This window comes from Sphaerodactylus townsendi, linkage group LG09 (genome assembly GCF_021028975.2).
Source record: "Sphaerodactylus townsendi isolate TG3544 linkage group LG09, MPM_Stown_v2.3, whole genome shotgun sequence".
Taxonomy (NCBI): Eukaryota; Metazoa; Chordata; class Lepidosauria; order Squamata; family Sphaerodactylidae; genus Sphaerodactylus; species Sphaerodactylus townsendi.
This window is the reverse complement of record NC_059433.1, coordinates 38,219,379-38,241,869: the sequence shown is the minus strand read 5'-3', so window position 1 is coordinate 38,241,869 and position 22,491 is coordinate 38,219,379. Positions and strand designations below refer to the sequence as shown.

Below are 22,491 nucleotides of genomic sequence, written 5' to 3'. Positions count from 1 at the left end.
TTTGTCTTCGTGCTTAGAATGCTCAATTGATCATTGCTGCTATGACACACTAAAAAAAGAAAAAAGGGGGGCCCCTGCACCTCCCCCCCCCTTCAGTTCGAAGGCACTTTCAAATGCAAATCCCACCCCAAGAGCCAGATTATCTAGTTGCTGGGCCGGTTCCTCTTCCCGCAGAAATCCAGCCCCTGTTGCGTTGCGTTTTTTAATTCCCCCTAGATTTGTCCTTGGCAACGACAAGAAGAGAGCCCGGCAAGGGATAAGGCAGGGCAGGGTTGGGTTGTTTGGGTTTTCAAAGCATCCTTTTTAAACCAGAGATCCAACCAACCTAAGTGCACCCCTCTCCGACGACCGGCACCTCGCTCTCTTGATGCGCCCGAGCCAGGCTTCAAAAGCCGGCTCAACACGTTTCGTCCGGCGTCCTCTCCCCGAACCACTCTGGCGGGCGCCAACTCTTGGTGGTGGTGGGGAGTTGCAGGGTACCATGATCTTGAAGCCCAGACGCGGAAATTATAGTAGTAGTAGTGAGGAGGGTGAGGAGGAGGAGGGTGTCGCCGCTGGCGCAGACTCCAAGTGCAGTCTGATCCTGAAGCCCAGGGCCGGCTCCAGCACCGCTGTCGCTGGCTTCCAAGCAGGTGGAATGCCTTTGAGACCCACCATCTGATAGGAAGCGGCATCTTGCACGGGCCAGTAGCCTCTCTCCACGGCGATCAGCGTCGCGCAGCCTCCCTACCCGCCCAAGGTCGAGCCACTCGGACCAGCCCTGGATCCCCCCACCTCGCCAGCCACGCGCCGCTCCTCTCCCCGCTGCAGCCGCGCAGCTCGCCGATCACCAGCGAAGGGCTCTCGCCGAACCCCTGCGATCCGACGCGAAGCGCCGATTGGACGGCCGGGGGCAAGGATCGCACGGCTGGAGCAGCCTCTCGTCGCTCACTGGCTGGCGCCGCCTCTGGGCGCGCGCTGATTGGCGGGAGGGGAACCCCCTGCGCGGGAGGCTGTTGGAAGCCGCGGCGCTTGCCTAGGCAAGCAAGTTCTCTCGGGCACATGGTCGGGAACAAGCGGCGAGGGCTTCGCCGCTGCAGCGCCGGCCGTTTGGATTAAAGGCTCCTGGCAGCGGCTGAGCGAAAACCGAAAGGGCGGGGAAATTAAAACAAACAAACAAAAATCAGGTAAGACGCATGGTGAGCAATTGCAAGGGCAAAGGGGTCTCCCCTTTCTCCTCGTCCCAGTGCAAAGTCAGATGACGGTCTGCAGATAGGCGGGCGGGCGGGTGTCTTGAAGTTTCGTTGCCTATTGCGTGGTTCTTAAAGTGCGCGATGGCCAAGATGCGACCTAGGCAAATCGCTTTCTTGCTCACAGAGAGGAAGGTTGATTGAGCGGAGCTGGCAAAAGCCAGGGCATCCCATCGCCCGGAGTAAGAAGACTAACGACCCTTTAAAAAGAGAGCCACCAGAGAATCTCTGTTGAGATTAAAAATAAAAAATAAAAAGCGTCGCCAGCCACTCTTGCACACTGGGGAAAACAGGCTTGTCTCGGCTCGTGCAGTTTCCCGGAGAGCTGAAGTGCTTCCACCTTGCGCTTGACCTGATGTCCGGTGCTGATGGTGTGGAGCGAAAGGTTAGTGATGCAGGAAAATCTCCTCTAGTGCTTCTGTAACCTCCGCCCCAGGAACCCCGGGGTGTTTTCTCAGTTTTGCAAATGGGGAAGTGGGGAGTGGAGACGTGCCTTTAATCAACATTCATTTTTGTCAGGGGAGCTCTTCAGCCTTTGGTGCTGACCTCCTTCCTGTGTACATGTGCAGACTGTCCGGATCTTGTAGAATTGGCTTCTTGCTCTTGCTGTGCCAGTCTGGATGCTCAGACTTTTAAGTCGGTCAAGGGGGTGGACATTCTAATGCTCGGGTCTTACTTCTGTGACTCAGGCGAGTCCAAGTTGCCTTAGAAAGGATTTGCGCTGGCAAAACAAGGATGACTTTCTGGGAGGGGGAGATGGTGGTCGCTGAAGCTTTCTGATGCTGCAAATTGAATCCTTGATACTTTAATCTGTTTTCATTGTCGGGAAGAATAGCTCTGTGTGACAGAAAACGTCTGGAGTCAAGGCAGACTTGAAATGGCATGTTTGACTGATAGTTTCCTCCAACATGACAGTCTGTTGTGTCATTTTTTTAATTAAATGAAATGACCATAAAGCTTTGGTGATGATCGGATTAATGAACAGAGAAAACTAACAATGACAAACTCTTTTTGAAATACATGTATATACAAGGTACTTCCCCCACCCCCACCCCTGTGCCTGACTTTATTGGGCTGATTTTTTTCCTTGATGTTTTGGTGGTACAGAAGGTAACCTCGCTACCTGCTCTTTAGCATGAACTGGGGTGAGTGTGTGTGTGTCTTTTAGCAAAAATAGATTTTATTTTGAGTTCCGTGGCTAATATGTAAGTGTCCTGGAGAGGCAGGACACATCAGTGCCAAGAGAACATGGAATAGTTACTTGCTCTGGCATCTGAGTTGCAAAGGCGCCACTCATAAAGATTAGCAAGGGAGGCACATACTGGTATTCTGGCACTAGAGTTAGACTGTTAGACAGTGACATGACTTTATGTCTCATTAAAAGTATGTGCGGCGCCTGTCCTGGTATGATGGCATTTGTATCTGAAGGTGAGTTGTGATTTCTTGCTCATAAGGTCTAACTTCCACACCTGCCTAACAGCCATGTGGAGGCCTTCTTCATTAATGAGGATGAAGCATCCGTTGAAATAATGGCTGATCCTTCAAAAATGGTGAAGAATCAGCTGAAGAATAATAATAAGATGAACCTGGATGGTTTTGGTACCACACTAGTCATACAGCTAATTTAAAGCCCTTGTTTTCAAAGAACGAAAACATTGATATCAGAAAGGGTATGTGGATCAAAGCAAGCAAGGCTCTTCGCAGGCAGATCTCAAGAAGTTCACAGGCTTTGCTCCAGTGTGTGAAAGATACAAACTAGTTAACAGAAAGAGGGAAAGGAACAACTGTCCTCTGATCTGAAGGAAGATAATAAGGTTTGGAGGGTTAACAAGAGGACATTGTACTGTTGCAAAGTGGGAGCCGGCAACTAATTAAGTGCCGCCTTAGGTCAGCGGGCAGTGTTAACAAGTACACTCACAACTCTTAAGTCTCCTTGTACTGATTGAATTAGAGAGTGCTGTTCTCTTTGCAGAGGTGGAGAATAGTTCTGCCCTATCTGTAGGATTCTGGGCACCCCCCTCCCCCCACATTTCCAGGATTGTTATTTATTTATTATTCATATATGATTGTATCTCATACCTTAGGACTTTGTAGCATGCATATGCTTAACCTTTGGAAAAGTCAACCACTCAAGGATTGGCATATTTACCATCCACACAGAATCCCACGTTAGAGTCCTCCTGAGTCAGTATCTTGTAAAGAAGAAGAGTTTTTTTTAAGTTCTGAAAGCATATCCACATACAGGTGGCAGAGGCCAATTGATTGTTTTCAACTTTTTAAGGGTGGCACAGGGACAGCCAAGAGTCTCTATGTTAGAATAGCCATGGATGAAGCAAGTCCCTGTTTTGCATTCCCTTGGCTATTTCACAGCCAAATATCGCAGTCACACACATATATTTTTTTTAAATCCTCACTTGCTTTAGCTGATTGTGCACCATTTGTTCATGCCTGCTTTGATGCCAGCCCTGTACATTGCTTTCTCGTGGCAATAAGAAATCAGATGAGCCTTGCAGAGCGAGGGAGCATAAAGACAGATGATGCTTACCTCAGCCTTTGCCTGACACAGCTTTATATCCAGCTAGAAGCAGCAATACGTGAGTGCCTCCTCTGGGAATGTCACGGCTCTGCAGGAAGAGGCCACAAAGTAATCCCTTTTCTTGGGTGTTGAGGAGACAGTCTATCTTGAAAGAGAAAAACAAAATACAGGAAAAACAGAGACAGAGTGGTGGCCAGCTGGAGAAGCATCGATGATAAAAGATCCCAGAATGTCCCCCCCCCAAAGACTGCTATCTACAGACCTTGAGAAAAAGACCTGCCTCTATAATTGAGACTCAATGGGAGATTTCTTAGCTCCATTCTATTAGCAGCTTTGACTACCCATTTCTCCACATTAAACCTCCATTAAAAGGACAGGGCATTTGTCACCAGGCTGATTAGTAACCCAAGCCATACCCAGACTTTGGTGGGGGGAGGCATTACATTTGTCTCCAGTAGAAGTGGAATTAAATGCATGCCTGCGTTGGTGGACAAAAGAAAGTATGCCAAAGATCCCAAAAATGTTACATGTGTTGGTGGGCCAATAGCTCTTTGATGTGCCCTTGGTGAATAGAGTGTGCAATATGGGGAAGGCAGCTTCTCTCCCTGCCCTCTTTACTTACCCTTGAAGTCACACCTGGTGAAACTAGAAAAGAGTGAGCCAGGACTGGAGGAATAGGCAGCAAAGGCTAATGTTGAGAGTAAGCCTAGCATGGTTACTCAAAAGTAAATCTTCTCTTGATGGGGCTTACATAAAGACGTAGTGAATAAAGACGTAGTGAATCACTGCTGACAGCAAATGGCTTGATTTTACTCCAGTTGTGTTTGAAAAATCAAAACACACTTTGTAAAAAAACACACATTATTGATACTGATGAGTCTACTGTGGAGGAAAGACTTTCCCCTTTCCTCTACTGTTCATTGTGGAAAACCGTTCTTCTTGCCAACATTTGCCTGTTTTTGTCAAACCCTTCCACCTGAGTCTGATGAACCAGTTCCGTCCCACAAGGCCAAATGTTTGGAGTGAGGCACACTCTTTTTATAATAACTAGATTCAAGTTCTGGGAAACACATGCTGTGCTCATGCTTACTAGGTTAATGAGAGGAAGATGTGATCTGTTGTTAGTAATGTCATCTGGTGCAGGGAGCTAAATGGGCATAATCATGTCACCTTGACTTGTTGAGACATGCCTTTTGTGGGGGCCCTTACAATACCTGTTGCAGTAAAAAGATATCTCTATTGTGAGACCCCTGAGCCAGCAATTGCAACCTATACTGCAATTTAACTATAATTGCAATAGATGCTGTAATTGTGTAGATTTTCTTTGCTGCCTCAATTCATGACAAGTGTCGCATTGAACATGCCTGTAAAATTGAAGGAGGAAAAAGATTCCTGTGATTGGAGAAATACATGCTTGCGAGCCCACAGAACAACTTCTGAGTTATGTGGAAAGCAAATACAGTTTGCCAAGTGAGACTGGAAAACAAAACAACAGATGATAAATTCTGCAACTACCACTGATCAGCTTGTCACAAAGTGGTTCCACTGCTTCTGTGGCTTCAGGGAATCATAGTTCAGACTCCAGGGGCAGCAGTTAACTGGAGAATTAGCATTGACATACCACACAATATTTGATTGAAAGACTGCAGAATAGTACAAACAATATTTGTAATATGATCAGCAAAACGTTAAGGGATAACTTTTGAATTATTGATGTAGTTAGGATATAATTTTCAAGCTACAGTTGTCTTCTACTTTACATCAGTGGTGTTTCTGGGGATTATAAAAATCAGGGATAACAACTGAGCAATGCTGAGCTACTGATGTGTTGGAGTCACTAAGAAAATTGTTTGTGAAAGAAGCACTGAGAAGTTGAAGAGCCTCTGTGAATCTGGACCCGTCCCCAGACCATTGACTGTGGAAGCAAATATGCTAGAGTACATCCTTCCCATGCTAGTATAACTTTTTATGGCAGGAATGCATAGGGGGATGTATAGGCTGGAAAGTAAATACTTATTGGGCAGAGGCATCTAAACATAGATAATCAATCTTGCAAAAGCATACAAGACGGCAAACCAAGATGGAATGGGCATGGGATTAGGTTTAGAAGTAAAATGGGGAAGGGAAGAATTTGTGGAGTCAATGGAAAAGTATCTCTAGTTCTAAAGTAAATAACAAGAAACTTTTTAAAATGTTAAATACTGTTTTGCTGATCACATCATAAATATTGTTCAGCCAATGGTTTCTGATCTGTAAACCAAACTTATTGCAACTGAATGCAGTTTTCATTAACAGCTAATAATTAGCATATTTTAAGTTCAAGACAGTTTCAACTGTTATTAATCCTGTCTTTATTTGTGTTAGTATATCGTTATTATGATTATTCATACATGACTATTATCAGAGATACTAGCATTTATTGGCTATTGCGTTTACTTGTGAGTGAATTCTCCTGATTTGATTAGGACTTCTTTCCATGTAAGAGTGCTTATCCCAAGATAATGTTATCCCAAGAACATTTTCTGGGGAGTAAGCCCCATTGACTTGATTTCCGAGTAGACCTGCTTAAGGTTTCTGCTTAGGGCTAAAGCATTTAATTCCAAAAATTAAAGTGATAACTTTTAACTAAACAAATCTTCCTCACTTTATTTGGAAGTGCTTTCTCCTGTCACTGGGCCTTTCTTCAAAGTAAATTTGCTTAGGATCAGGCTGCCAAAACATTCACAGAAACCTCTAGGCTGATCTACCTTGAAGTAGAATTTCATTTCCAAATGGGAAGATGTAGAAATAGTTACAGTGTCCAAATGGGAAGATGTAGAAATACTTACAGTGTCTTCCAGTAAGTTTTGTTTTCTAATAATTTTTTTAATCAGAGTATATATTTGTGTGCAGAAATGCAGGCAACATGTATTGGAAGATACTGCAAATTGATTTTTTTTAAAGTACTCCTATTTTTTCTCCCATAAAGTATATATGGGGACTGCTGTGTCGTATTCTACAACACTGAAGATTTCTATCACAGAATCTGCTTCTCTGTGTTCTAATGCCAGAAAGTCAGAGGAAAAGTCTTGATTACCTCTAAGTATACTCACTGCATGATTTAAAATAACAATTCCAAATCACAGCTAGAAACAGAGTTTTAAATAGAATGTACAGATTTTGGGGAGTGGGGGAACCCTTTTGATTTTCAGTTATAATTAGGTGTTTAACATATACGCTAATTGCATTTGCAAATAATTTTTCCTCCAGCAGTTTTTTGCCTGATCATCAGTTGTGCATTTTGAAGACATTCAAGGTTGAGACAAGTGCATTTTGAACAAAAATCAGTAAAGTCATTTCACCTTCATTTAGTACTTTACTCCTTGAAGCAGATATGACACAAATGACACCTAAATCGTAGGAGGAAGGTGCCATCTCTTTATTGCTTTCAGTGGTAGTAATATCTGTTGCTCAGGCTGACAAACAGAAGCCTAAATCTGTGCCTTGGCAGGTAAAAGGCCTTTCAGTAATATGAAAGCTGGAATGATATTTAGCGACTTTGTCCAGTAAATGATCCTGATATGATGGTTGTCCTGACACATGCATATAGCCCAGTAATGCATGTTTGTGCATTTATAGCTATAATACATACATCTGTATTATGGTCGGGGATAGACCACATTTAATAAATAATTGACTGTTCCGCAAGAATGCAAGAATATTATAAACTCGATATTGCTTTCTCATTTTTTAGAACTTACTACACTGCAATGTTAAACAGACTGGAAAGGCAAAGAAATAAAAGTAAAGAATTTGTGCAGATAAAATAACAGCCATTAAGACTAAAGCAAGTAAACTATCCATTTGGAAAAATGTGTTGCCACTTAACTGAACAAAAATAATTAGAACAATGAAACACCATGCTCAGAGCATTAGAAATGGGTAAATAACAAAGACTTCTTCCAGACTATGGAAAGTATTCTGTAGGCCAATGTTCAATTATTTCCTGATATCCAAAACATATGGGCGGGAGAACACTTAGGGTTTTGGATAGTAGGACTGCATAGATTCATTTCAGGAGCTCCTATGACTGTTTCATTTAGTTATTCTTTTGTATATTTTGTCTTGTACTACAAAAGGCTAGTACTATGAAAGGGCCTTTGAGATTTTTCACCAAAGAGTGGAACTACGCAGGGCTGCTGCCAAAAATGACATCCCTGTATCAGGTTTTCTCCTTACTCGTGTAATGTGTAGGTCAGCTTGTCCTATAGGCTCGTGTTTCCCTACCAACAGCTGGCAATGACATGAAGCAAGGCTGAAGGTAAATCTAGCTACAGTAATGTCAAGACGCAATGTAAATGGGTGGTGAAGGCGGATTTGAAACAAGACCACCATTATCTGCAGCACCTGTATTTCTGATAATATGTGGCTCTTCACTCAGTGTCAATTAGAATATATATATTGAATTGTGACTGATCTTTCCTGAGAAACGTCTTATTGCCTTTTAAATCCAAAGGCTATTCGGTTTGTAATGTACAGCATATATATATATTACTGTGGTGGCTTAAAGTATACCTTTGGCTCCTTTCAATGTATTGTGGTTTGGGCCTGATGTTATAGCTAATTCCACATGGCAGTTTCTACCCTTTTCGTCAGGTGTGGAAGAAAGAATAGCAGGAATGTTTGTCACTATAAAGGTTACAGCAGTCCTGGAATATAAATGTTTCTTTGGAGCAAGACATTTCAAAGTGATTCAAAAAGAGGCCCTAACATATTGCTAATGTTTTACTGACATTTCTTATGAAAATTGAGATGGTATTTTTATTTCTGTTAAATAACAATCTGTTTCCTCACTGGAAAAAGATGACAGTTTATCAATATCAGATGGCTACTACAGCTAATCTTGAGCTGTGTGGCTGGAATGGCAGCCGATCAGCGCACTCACAAGCTCTGTTCAGACATCGTTCCAAACCATGGTTAAGGACATTTGACTAGTTTACTATGTCTACACTCATAGTTTGTAGTCAGCCAGCATACTAAAATCCAGACTATTGTTCTAAATGGCTCATCAATCAGAATATAGTTAATTGTAATTTGACTTTTGTTAACTACTAACTTTGAAGAGCAACTAATGCAGATGAAATTACTTCATAACTTTAGACCTGAACAGAATAGGTAAGATCCTCTACCTGCCCCTTCCACTATATTTCAATTTGCATTCCCCCAGGGTAGTGATGGTAAGGAATCACAGCAAGATGAGTGAATGACCTGAGAGGCATGCCATCCAGTCAAACCTATGTTTGTGCTGTACAAGGATTCCCTGGTTGGTGTTTTTGTATACAGCATGGCTCAAGGAAGGCTTAAGGTGTTTTTGTACACAGTATGGGTTAAGGGAGAATTAAGTTTACCAGGTTGACCACCATGGCAGGCAGTCTTTCATCCACAGCCCTTGACACTGCTGTTCACTCCAGTGGGAGCAAAAATGGGGTGGGGGTGGGAGATGTTGTGGTGTCATTTCTGGTTGTGATGTCACAACACTTAAGAAATTCACCAAATGTTTGTGGTTGTCATAGATATCAGTGAATTCTTAGGGTGTTATGACATCACTTCCAGGTACAACCAGAAGTAAAGTCATGTGATATTACTCTGTCCTGCAGTTTTGTTCCTACCCCAAAATTATTGAAAACAAATTCAATTACACCATTTTTAAAAATAAATCCATATGTTGCATCTAAAGGTGTGGTTTAATTAAAAACTTCTGGTTGAGCTGAGGTCATCTGTTTAAAAGATAGCTGCTACAGGTGACAGGCCCCTTCCACACATGCAGAATAATGCAATTTCAGTCCACTTTCACAATTGTTTACAAGTGGATTTTGCTATTCTGCACAGCTGCTAAGTGCATTGAAAGTGAATGAAAGTGTATTATTCTGCATGTGTAGAAGGGGCCACAGACCTGTATAAGTGATTTATGATATCGTTTGCAATTCCCAGCATGCTGTTGTTGTTGAATAATTGCCTGAGGTGATTAGGTCTTGCTTCATCATGACTCATCATGTAGTTCTTGTGATGTTAGCCATTAACCCACAAATTCATCAATCACTGCTGAAGTTACCAGATCAGTACTATAAACTGAGATATTTTCACAGATTAGCACCATAATCTGTAATCTCATTTTGGCCTCTTCTGCACATGCAGAATAGTGCACTTTCAATCCATTGTCAATGCACTTTGCAGCTGGATTTTACTGTGTGGAATAGCAAAATCCACTTTCAAACAATTGTGAATGTGGATTGAAAATGCATTATTCTGCATGTGCGAAAGGGGCCTTTCTGTTGTTTGACTCTATGAAAAGGAAACTAAAAATCATGCATATGTGTATTTGTGATGACAAGTTAGTTGAATGTGGCTGATGTTTATGGTACTAGCAGTGTATCCTGAAGCCATGTGGTATTTTAAAAGTCACTGAGGTTGTTCGTAGAAGGTATTTTCTTTCCCTGCCAGAGGACAGTGTGACACCAGTATATTAGGGAGGCAACCTGACCTTGAAATTGCTGCTGCTTAGTTAACATTGAAGATTTGTGGCTTATTCTGCCAGTTTCTTAAACAGAGACCTTCCTGGTCCTAGGAAGGATCTCAAAAGGGATTACTATGAAAAGGCTTTAGATGGATTGTGTAATCAGAAATGCTTTTATTTTCATTATGGCTTTGCCCTCAGGGTACTTTTTGGAGAGTATTGCACACTAACTGCATAGCTGAAAAACCTGTGCCAGTGGTTGTTAACATAAGTGTGCTTTTAAGGCTGATGACAGTTATTAAATATATGATGTAGATTAATTTATTATCTAGGTGTTTCATGATTTAGAGATCCAGCCAGAAGGAAGTTGACAATGAAAGAGCCTCATTTATTTTGAGGCTTTCTAAAACATCGGTGTTCTCCCCCCCCCCCCCGCCCAATTGTGTGTGAGTTGGAGTCTGCTTTAATTTCTCTGTTATTTCTTTGTTAGCATTTGACATTTTTTCTAAGTTGTCTTGACTGCTTGACATCTTGCTCTGACAAAGAGGAGGAAGTCTTCCCACAAGAGGAATGAATGTTTATATGAAGTTAAAACAAGCATACAATATGCCAGCCATGTAAGCTGTACTTTAATACCCAAAGGCTTTGTCTTCTGAGTTAGCCTGATACCCAGAACCACACTTTTCAAAGGCGATGAGCAAATCCCAAACTGCAATGTTTGTGTGTGTGTGTGTGTGTGTGTGTGTGTGTGTGTGTGTGTGTGTGTGTGTGTGTATAAAAGACACTCTTGATAATCAGTTGACGTTTAAAGACTGCAGGACATCTCATCATGGCTTAAATCAACTTTCTGTCCCCAAACCTGACCCATGTGAGCCTTTTTCCTATATTCCTCACAAAGCCTAACAAAATCTATCAGTACTTGAAATATAAGAATCCCCTATCAGAGAGAGTGAGAGCCAGTGTGGTGTAGTTGTTAATGTGTCAGATAAGAACCTGAAAATCTCAGGATCAAATCCCCATGGAAGCTTGCTGGGTGACCTTGGGCCAGTCACACACTTTTAGACTTGACCTTGGTAAGTATTTGGGTAGGAGACTTCCAAGGAATATTTGGGGCATGACATTGAGGCAGGCAATGGCAGACAGCGTGACTTGATGGGGAAAAGTCAAAGAGAGAAATGATATGCTGCAACATAAGTTTCATCCAGTTTTTTCTCCCTAATCATCTAGGTTCATGCCCAATGCTAGAATGGACTTCTAAATATATTTTTTTTTAACCTTTGGGAAGATTTATGGGCAGGAATTTAATGTGCTGAAGAAGATACATAGTATGCCTTTTGAAAGGATGGGAAAATCAGTTGATCAGTTTACTAATGAACTGGGATTCAGGAGGTTTAGGCTAACACATTCCTCCTATGTTTATGTAGATTTCTATTTCTAGTTGCATAGATCCTTAATTTTGCTAAAGTGCATTGTTCATAAAAGAAGTAGGCAAAAAAAGTACAGGGAATGAATCATGAGAGATGAATGACGCCTGTTTTAAACTAGGGACAAAAATCTATATATAGAGGGAGCTTTTAAGTAAGACAATTAGTAACTCATATTTCCAGCATATTTACATATTATTTGAATATTATATATGTTGGGTATCCTCTTGTTGTTAAAGTTAATGGAACTGCTCCAAGACATAGCAAGTTTATCTTATTTGCATTCTACCTGCCCTTCCAAAAGCTCAGGACTTACTATAGCTCCTCCCCATTTTATGTTCCTAACCTGTGTAGTGGTTTAGGTTGAGAAATAATGATTATGGGATAGTAGAATAAGACTTCAGTATCATCCATGACTGAATTTTAGTCCAGGTAACTCTGGCCCAAGTTCGGTTCATTTAAGAATGCTTTCAGAAATTGGCATATCAGTAATTGATGACAAGCTGCCTGATCCCAAACCTTTTACTTCAGACATAAGAGCCAGTGATTTGATGGGACGTGTTCTTGGCAAGGATGCTTAGGACTGCATTTCTAGTTGCACTGAAAACCATAGTATAGTCCCAAAATTCTAAACACATGAACTGATCTATATATTTGTGACATTGGCATAGTATCATGGTAACAATGCTTGTGGAATCATACTTCAAGTAACTGTTGTGCTATTACTTAGTGAAACTGTTAGTGTGACTCACCTAAAAAGTGCATATGTGCAGACAGGAAGTAATGTTGTAGAGGGCTACTTTCAGAAGGAAGTAGTGGATAATTGACTAAGGCTTGTGGGAACACACTCCAATCTGTTGCCATCTCTTGTTATTACAAACACTGTCTCCTTTTTCTTCTGGATTGTTAAGTGGAATATAGTTTGCAAACTAAATCTAGAAAGGTTTGTTAATAAGATCTCACATAGGTCTACCAGCGCAATCTACCAGTGATTATAATGTCATTAGAAGGATGTAACTCATTTAGAATTTCACAGCAGATATCCTAGTATAGCTGACTATGGTTAACAGGAGTTGGCCAGAATCATTTCCCAGATTTGCTTGAGTTACTGTAGTAAATTTAGTTTGATTACTCCATCTTCTCTCCTTCACCATATCAGTAATCTCCAAGCTTCTAAAACATGCTGTTCTATATCATATGGAAGGGAGAATTCACTTGCTCTGGGGCAAATATAAAGTGACTTAGGTTACTCATGACTAATAGCAGGCAAATAGTTCTGGTAGTTCTGCCAGCAAAGGTCTCCTGTGACATCAGAGAAGACAAGCCATTTGCTGCTTGATGATACAGCTCATTGCCTATACAATGTGTTATTTATACATTCACAGTTCAGATTGCCAAATAGACAACATAGGCTATTCTTTTTATGAGAGAGTATAAATACAGGGCATCAAACATACAAACCCTTTCTTAGTAGTAATAAATACAATTTCTGACACACACGACACACACAAAACAATCAGCGGTAGTAACGTAATCAAAGAAAAGCGCTCAGAATGCCAACATATTACTTCTTGCTTTCATTTGATGGATGAAATGAAAAGTTTAGTGAAGTTCGAGTCGCAGCAAATGAAACCTGAACGAAATGTAATTTAACAAGAAATAATTCTGACAACAATTCTTGTCTGTTCCCCTTTATAGGTACATATTATACCATTTCTCTTGTGAAGGCTGCTCAGCGGTGGAGACCTTTTTTAATCGAACTCTCCACAAATTATTATCTCTGGACTCCCAGCTGACACCCGCTGGAGGCGGCAGCTACTAAGCCAGCTGGAACTGTGCCCATTTTCTTGTCAAGATTTTTATTTATTTATTTTTCTTACCCAGGGAGAAGAAAAAAATGAAGTTTGGCAAAGTGGAGTTCTGCCATTTTTTGCAGATAATAGCTCTTTTCCTCTGCCTTTCTGGGATGAATCTAACCGAACTCTCAAGATCCACGTCAAAGCCCTACTTCCAGTCTGGGAGGTTACGAACCAAGCGCAGCTGGGTGTGGAATCAGTTCTTTGTACTGGAGGAATACATGGGAACCGATCCTCTCTATGTAGGCAAGGTGAGAAATCTGATCAGACTTTACATTACACAGATATCTGTCTGATATAAAACATGTATTATTAAACGTATTTAATAACGTAAACATGTATGTATTAAACATAGCACACAATACGAGGAATTACATTTCTTCTGGAGCAGGCTGTTTGAAGTAAATTCCATTAATTTCTACTGTGTAATCAAGCCTTACATTACAAACACCTTACATGCTATGGTTGCCGACGCCTCTATAGGTGTACTGACACTTCTGTCTATGCAAGTGACTCTGATGTCATGGTTTATAACCAGGCAGATAACATTTTTCGGAGGTCTCTCAGGTGTTTAGGCAGTGGGGAAGGTAGGCAGGCCACCTGCATGTAAAATAGTCTTGGTTCTGATGAATGGGTTTGGCTTGGGTAGATATCTCAGAAGATATCAGTACTTCCAGAAGTAAAGACAACTGATTTTGTTCATATTTCAACATCAGATCTTCGCCTAGGATCAGAAACCTCATTTTGCTTTCCTTTGGTGTTCTTTAGGGTTAGTCCATTCCTGGGGGGTGGGGGTGGGGAGGCAAAACCCCTCAGGAGGTGGTGTGACCTTGATGCTGGCAAAATTGCCCCTTAAGCTGGTGTAAGGGGCATTTATAGTGGTGCAGTGAAACCTATGCTGGGGTTGGGGAGCTGCACCAGTTCAATGCCTGGGTACCAATGCTGCCATGGCACCAGGACTCCTCTGGTGCAGGAGCCTGCACTCTTACTAAAGGGAGCATTCCCAGGGGCAGATTCAGCTTTCATCAGCTTCCTGAGCCCTTTTGGCATGGTAATGCCCCTTTTGCTGGCATGGAGTACGCCAGCAAAAAGATAGGCACAGCTCATGGAGCTGTATAGTGGAGTTTCAGGATGGTCAGCGGAACTTCACATTTTGTTTACTGGCCATGGTGCCACAATTCTCTTTGAAGGCTATGCAGCTGCACCATCCCTAACAATGCCTCTCTCAGGATTGCATTGATATAGTCTACCTCTAAGAATTCTATAGTGTCCTCCTCTTGGGAGCTGAAGCTTCATTTGGAAATCAATGAAATGTGTTTTTTACAACTATGCTTCAGTTTTGTTGTCTCTTTTTTAAAAAAAATAGTGTTTGCGTTGGTTTCTCATTATGTACAAGACTGTGCTAACTATTGCACAGCAGTTTAGGCAACATAACCTTATAACAAATGTTGTAGCTTGAAAAAAGTTATATATCAGGACCAGAGTTCCAACCTTTCGTTATTGTCCTATTCTTTGCAGTTAACCTAAACACTGTCTATCTTAAAAGTGTCTCCTGTCAAAACAATACATTTCCCCACCTCTTTCTTTCAGTGGATCAATATTCAGAGGCATCTTGCTATATTCAAGACACTGATTTGCAGCCTTGAATATGTTATTTGGGGGTTCAGGAATAAAAACCATGGATGTTGGCTACTTCCATAGCTCACAGTTTGCAAATATATTCCAAACAGTATAGCTCAGGGATGCAATTCTGTGGAGGGCTGTAGCAATCGGTGTATGTTTGTGCCAAACCTCTGCTAATATAATATACAACTTCATGTGGTAATTCCTGAAATCACAGTGGCTTAAAAAATGATTAGATGGGCCCCCTTTCTGTTGAAATATGCTTTTTAGTCTGAATAGGGTGTGAAGCATTTAATTACTTATCTCCTTGGGTTTATCCCACATACAGACCATTGGCAATAGCAGGGAACAAGTAGGTGACTTGCAAGCAGACTAACTGCTAATATTTGTTGTTGCTGTAGAGTATGCACGGTAAAAATTGATCACTTTGTGCTTTTGGTACTTCAGCGAGGATTGTTTGGCATACAAATAATAGTGCACAGCACTCTCAGATTCTGTGCATGTGATTTTGAGGCTGTAGCGGAAATATTGTTTGTTATGTTATTTCAGAAATGCTGTAATTAAAGTCTGTATGAAAATACATGTGCACAGGCAGACAGCGTTAAAGATGTGCTTGAAACCATAATATGGGAATTTCCATATTTGTTTGCCTGCTTAACCATGCAACTGTAATGTTCTTTAATTTATTTGCATTGGATTGAATACTGATAAGAATATTCATCTCCTGAAAGTACGTCTGGCATCTCAATTGCTCCACATTTAGCCTTTCTAATCCAATAAGCAACATATGACAAAGTAAAATTAAACTGGACCATCTCTCTTTTTTATTTTATGCAGTCCACAACCCAGTGAATTCTATTTTGACCAGATCAGTAGCTGGAATCCACTGAACATAAATCTATAATAGCGGGATATTTCCAAACTGCTTAAGATTTGCTCCAGTACCAGATCTGGCTTTTATAATTGTCAGAAGTGTCTTCTGATTTTTGTTGTTGTTGTTGACTAGATTAGAAGCTCTTTGCCCTGACCTGGATGGTCCAGGCTAGCCCAGTCTCATAAGATCTTGGAAGTTAACCAGAGTTTAACTAACCAGAGCGCTGGTTAGTACTTGAATGAGAGACCACAGAGGCAGGGAATGGCAAACCACCTGTGCTTATGTCTTGCTTGAAGATCTATGGGGTCACCATAAGTCAACTGTGACTTGATAGTACTTTGCAGCTGCACCAGATGCTCTTTGATCTGATTCAGCGAAGTGCATTTAATATTAATCTAATTGAGTAAATGCTCAGTAGAATTTTAGAGGATGAAATAAATCAGCCAAATAAGTTGGAAGAAGAGTGGATAGACCCCCTTACCCCTCACCCCGCCTCCCACTTCTGTTATCCATCTGAAACTGGTAATCACATCTGGTATACTACTTCTGAACATGGGTGTTTCAGTTAGCCATTGTGGCTAATAGCCATTGATGGAAGATCATCTAATAATTTGTCTAAGGTCATTTTATAGCCAGTTATGCAAGCAGATATCACTGCATCCTGTAGTAGTAGGTCCTACAACTAATTATATGTTGTGAAAGGAAGTCCTTTCTTGAGAATCTACATCCCTTTGGTCTATTAGGTGACATGAGTTCTAGTGTTTTAGGGGAAATAAATTCTCTCCAAATAGAGTGACTCCAAACACCCTGGATTTGTATTACTCATGGGCAGATTCCACATGGGCCAAAAACAGCAGTGTGAAAATGGTGTAAAATGGTTTAAAACGGTGTAAAAGTGCTTACATCGGTTTCACACCATTTTCACACCACTGTTTTTGGCCCGTGCAGAATCAGCCATGGTAAAAAAGTGTTCCATGCCAAGGTTAATCATAGTGGAACTGTCATAGCAAGTGTTCCATAAAATCATTATTCTACACTTAGCTTTAAAGCATCTTGTCTTCAAAAGACACCCAGTGTCTAACATCTGACAGAATCATCACTAAGCCTACAATTCAGATTTCCCTTCCTTCTCTCACTGCCATAAAATGCTTTCAGTCCAATAACAATATGCTATGCTCTAGGCCATCAATTTCACTTTAAAGCCTTTTCAAATCTTTGGTTGTGATTATGCATACTATTGTTGTTTGGATGTCATAACTCTGTTCTTCAGCCAAATCAGATGGAAAGAACAGATGAAGGATGGAGATGTCCAAAAGTGTAGATAATGATTAATATCTTAAATAAGACATATTTCTTTTTAGAGCTGCAGAGGACCCATGATTTATTATATATCGTTTCCTCAAATTATCTTTCTAATGAAATCCCAATGTCTGAAATAGCGCTAATGCTTGATTCATGCTGTATAGGATCCCACTGTATACAATGATATGGCACTCTTAGGGGAGTGCCATTGCTGTATGTGCCATGAATATGACCAAATGTACTTTAGGAACCACTGGAAACTCCATGGTAAGTCCATCAAGTTTCTGGCAGTTCCTGTGGCATCATGTTGTCACTTCTGGGTTTTCCCTGGAAGTGATATGCTACATGCAACAACGTAGCAAGAGACCTGGCAAACTCATTGTGAAAACATCCCCAAGTCCACCAGAGACTTGAAAAGAAATCACATTTCAAGAGTTAAACCACCAGAGTAAAAGCATCTTTAAGAAGAGGAATATTGGCAAACTTGTCAACAGTGAATAAACACCAGGATTTAAGAAATCATTTAGTGAGCTCAGAATGAAATCCAAGTTATATAATATTTCTGGCCAGTAATGTGCAGTGTTCAGCTACACAGCCTATTCTGTGGTCCTTAGAACTACTTATAGCCTCTATTTATGTACTGCATATTCTTCTGTTAAGCATTTTTGGGCAAATTAACTCAGTCATGGGAGATGACAAATTGTATTGGTCTAGTACTAATTTTTCCAAGTTACTGGAAAGTGGAGGCAGGGTTGATAGTGTCAGCTGCTTTATTTTCGGACATAGCTCCTCTTTCTCCACAAAAATTAATGGAAGAAGGAAAGCTCTGAAGGATCAGTGATAGGCTGGTTGGTGGGACAATTTTACGAGTATAATGGGTTCTTAAGCGTCAAGAAAGGAATAGTCAACAAAGGATATTTTCAGGCAACTGGATTGTGTGCCACGGATTAAAGGGACTGGAAACCCAAAGGGGCAGTTTGGGCAGGACTGTGTATGTGACTTTCACGTACAGATTTGAACTAGCCAGTCAGATCTTTAACTTTAGTGTTCTGTTACATTTTGATATTTCTTTTTCGATGAACACTTCATAGGAATGGCACCATTAAAGCATAAGTCGTTCCCCAAATCCAGTTCTGCTGGGGAAAAAGCATGTTAATTAACAGCTTGCTTAAAATGAAAAATTCAAAAACTAAAATATTCTTCATCTGAAGAAACACTTACCGTATATACTTGTGTATAAGTCGACCCATGTATAAGTCGAGGCACCTAATTTTACCACCAAAAACTGAGAAAACTTATTGACTAGTGTATAAGTCTAGGGTGGTAACTCCAAAGCAGGCGGGGGCAGGGAAGAGCCAGGGTGCCTGCTCCCCACTGGATCACCCCCTCTACCGCCTCCCGGATCCCCACAGTAGCCCTAGCCCTTGGCTGCTCTGGCTTTTCCTTGCTTGCTAGCAAGGAAACCCCAGACAGAGCATTCACCTGCTTTTGAGGTTTCCTTGCATGCAAGCAAGGAAACTCCAAAGCAGGTGGGGGCAGGGAAGCCCACTCCCCACTGGATCACCCCCACTGGATCACCCCCCCCGCCTCCTGGATCCCCACAGTAGCCCTAGCCCTTGGCTGCTCTGGCGTTTCCTTGCTTGCAAGCAAGGAAACACCAGAGCAGGCGGGCGCAGGGAACAGCTGGGGCCACCCATGATTCTGGGTGCACGCCTGTAGGGCGCCCAGCAGACTCCTGCCCACCGCCGCCCTGCCGCCTGTCTGTTGCCACCGCCTGTCCAATGCCAAAGCAATAGCTTTGTTTAAAGATAGAGACAGGCTGCCCAGAGCAGCAGCTTCCCTGAAACCGAGCCTGTAGAGCCTGCGGGGAAAGAAAAAGATGGCTGAGTGAGTGAAGGGGATGACAGGTGGCGGCGGCTGCCAGTGGCTCGCGTATAAGTCAAGGAGGGCTTTTTCAGCACAAAAGAATGTGCTGAAAAACTCGACTTATCCGCGAGTATATACGATATTTAGTATGTTATTGTTCAGCAAGCTTTATGGTTCTGGTTTTCTTTGCCTTTATAAATGTTTTGTTCTAGAGGTCAGTCACATTCCCATTTTTCAGATGTGGTACCTCCCTCGGGAAATTTAGGGCACTTTTCATTGCTTCGTGTGTGCTTCTAGCTAAGGGTTTTATTTTTCCAGAAATTGGGTGGGTGGGGGGGGGGGGAAGCATGACAGAGCCTAAAGTGTTTATTTCAGGATGATGATTAGTGTTAACTCTTATAAACCCACATCATTTTATAATTCAGTTAATTATGTTTCCAAAAAAAATGATCACCTTGCAATTTTCACAACTTGCCCCTTTGTAATAAGGCAAGACTTTGATTTGAGTTGACATTTTTTAAATTCTACGATAATCTAGTGTCAGTATGTTTTCGAACCTTTGCATTTTTAACAAAAGGGATTCTTTTAAAGACACGGTAACAGAAGTACTTTGTTTTGCTCTGATAAAAATGTGATAAATGAAAGAACTAAAACTCTGATCCTAATTGTGTGTGGATTTCCTTCTTAGAATATTTTTTAATGAAAATCTATATAAAACAGCCATCTGTCTTACAGTCTAATTATAATAATAGAAACCTCTAGTGCATTTTTGCATCTAATCAGGTGCTATTGCTACAAAGTTTAAGTTAAATACTTCCATATCAGGGGAGAGCCTTAAAACTTCCACATCATGAAAAATATTGCATCTGCACGATGAACTGTGAGAAATCCGTAATGCATGTCTTCTACTGTTGCCTGCTGTTTAGTCGAGTTAGGGCAAAGATATTACTCCCTCTACTTGTGGGCACTGATTGTCTAACTGAGCAGCAAAAGACTATTTTTTTTTACTGAACAATTAAGATTGGCCTATCCTTGAGAAATGGCCAAATTTCTTTGCTATGTTGTTTCAATTTGTTCCAAATGTTTGTAATCACTATTTTACCTATGCTCTTATTTGTAAGTATATTATTTTCTTCTCAATTTGTTATTTTATCTGTGATTTATTATGCCATTAAAGGTTATGTACTACAAATACTTTCATAGTTGTAATTTTTGCTCACATGTTTAGTCTTGAAAGGGTTATTGTCATGAGGAACCTGTTTAGTCTTGAAAGGGTTTTTTCATGAGGAACAAAGACATTGTGTCTTGCTTTATACACATCAGTTGCATCATGTTTTTTTGATACAGTCTTTGCAACAAGCCAAATACTTTGCCTGAGGAGCGGAAATAGTTGATTTAATTCTGATATCCACACTGAAGGGATGTGTTTGGCTTGCACTGTCTGGCTGGCTGGCTGTCAGAAGTGCTTTTGGGGGACACTATTCAGTCCTATGACAGTAGTTGTCATCTAGTCACCCACACTGTTAATAATTTGCATGAAGCCCCATGGAAAGGTTCTTTATAAGTTTGGAGAAAGGTGTACTCTGTATGCTGATAACACTTAGCTCTGTCTCTCTTTGCCAATCGACGCGGGTGACTCTAAACAATATTTGGAAACAATAACTTGCTGGATGGGGGCCAATAACATGCAGCTTCATCCAGACAAACCTGGAGAGCTGCTGATTGATAGTGTCACCTGTTGGGAACCTCTGTTGTAGCTTCTTGACCTTGGAATTAGCTCTCCACAGTGATTGCCTGATGTCAGGTCTAGTTTTCGATGCAAGATTAACCCTTTCGTCCTCTAAGAGTTTTACTGATTTGCTGCTGTTGTTGTTGTTTTCTTTCCTCTCTGCTGTTATCCTCTATTTCATTTATCTGGCCAAGGCTTTGAGTATTAAAGCAATAGCTTTGTTTTAAATTTTGCCTGTTCTGTTGTCATGATTATGAGATCTTTTATTTCTGATTTTAAACTAGTCAAAGTTGTCATGTTAGGTGATTTAATTTCTACTAGACATTTGATATTTTGCTGATGCATTCTTAAATGTTTGTTGTGAACTGGCTTGAGAATTTTATGTAGAAAAAGCTGGCAATCATGGATGCATTTCAGTGAAGTGTCTACAGAGATACCAGGATTTCGTGGTTGCAAGGCAGTCCTGTCGTAAGCAGAGTTAAACGTTTCTGTTGAAGTCAAAGGACTTTGAAGAGTGTAACTCTGCTTACAGCCCAGTCCAAAGGGGTGTGTGTGTGTGTGTGTGTGTGTGTGTGTGTGTGTGTGTGTGTGTGTGTGTGTGTGTGTGTGTGTGTGTGTGTGTGAAATGACTCATGGAGGCAGTGCAGCCTATGCACTCTTAATGGTTGGGCAAATCTGCTGGCAGGCAGCCATGGTGGCACACCAAGCTGCCCAGATGTGGAGCAGAGTGCTGTGGCAGTGCTCTTGTTCCATTGACAGCCCCCACATAAAAGGAGCACTGTGAAGGTTTGGGCAGGGATGGAACCAACATTAGAAGGCTTAAACCCTGACCTCGCCTTCGCTTACACTGTGACCCAGACCTCTGACTTATGCCACCCTTTTGGAGGGCTTTCTAGCAGAGGGGTTTTTTTGGGTCTTTTCTACCTCCCTGTGTTTCTGAGAAGCCCTTTGGAGGCAGTGGGGAGGCATCCCAGCCCACCAGGGCCTCTGGATTCAGCTACCCAGATTGCTCTGTTAGACTCCTCTTAGTGAAGCATAGAGAAATCCCAATATTTCTGTTATGCTTCAATAATGTCACAATCCTAAATGCACTATATAGAACCAACAACACCATTCTAAGTAGACTGGCAAAGCCCATTGATTTAACTACTTAGGTTGGCACTATAAGAGTCCTTTTAGTAAAGCTAAAATCTTTCGTATCTGATATTTAACAAGGAGGTGGATAATTCATACAGTAGTAAATTAGAATTGATGATAATTTATAATTCATACAGGTGGCTTAATTTTACATGTTACTTGATCTGACTGCCTCTAGCTATATATTGTTGGAGGAAATTGTGACATCGGCTAGATCAGGGGTAGGGAACCTGTGGCTCGAGAGCCGCATGCGGCTCTTCTGCCCTTGCACTGTGGCTCCACGAGCCGAGCCGCCGGCCCCATCCTTGCCCACCCTGCAGGCAACAGGGCGGGCGCACCAGCTGCTCGCGGTCGGCTGGGCTGCGCCGCCGGCTTCCGCTCTCACCTGCCCCGTTGGAGCGGGGTGGGCGCTTTCCCGGCGG

At 41.6% G+C, this 22,491-nt stretch overlaps 1 protein-coding gene across 1 annotated transcript in view; it reads left to right on the top strand.

The window, feature by feature from the left end:
• Window positions 1-781: 781 nt before the first annotated feature.
• LOC125438911 (cadherin-7) overlaps window positions 782-22,491 on the top strand; it is a 149,850-nt gene continuing 128,140 nt past the window's right edge. Inside the window, exons 1-2 of the mRNA XM_048507603.1 lie at window positions 782-1,166; window positions 13,567-13,789. Of these exons, the coding sequence (XP_048363560.1) occupies window positions 13,580-13,789 (210 nt within the window). The 5' untranslated portion in view covers window positions 782-1,166; window positions 13,567-13,579. The remainder of the gene's footprint in view (window positions 1,167-13,566; window positions 13,790-22,491) is intronic.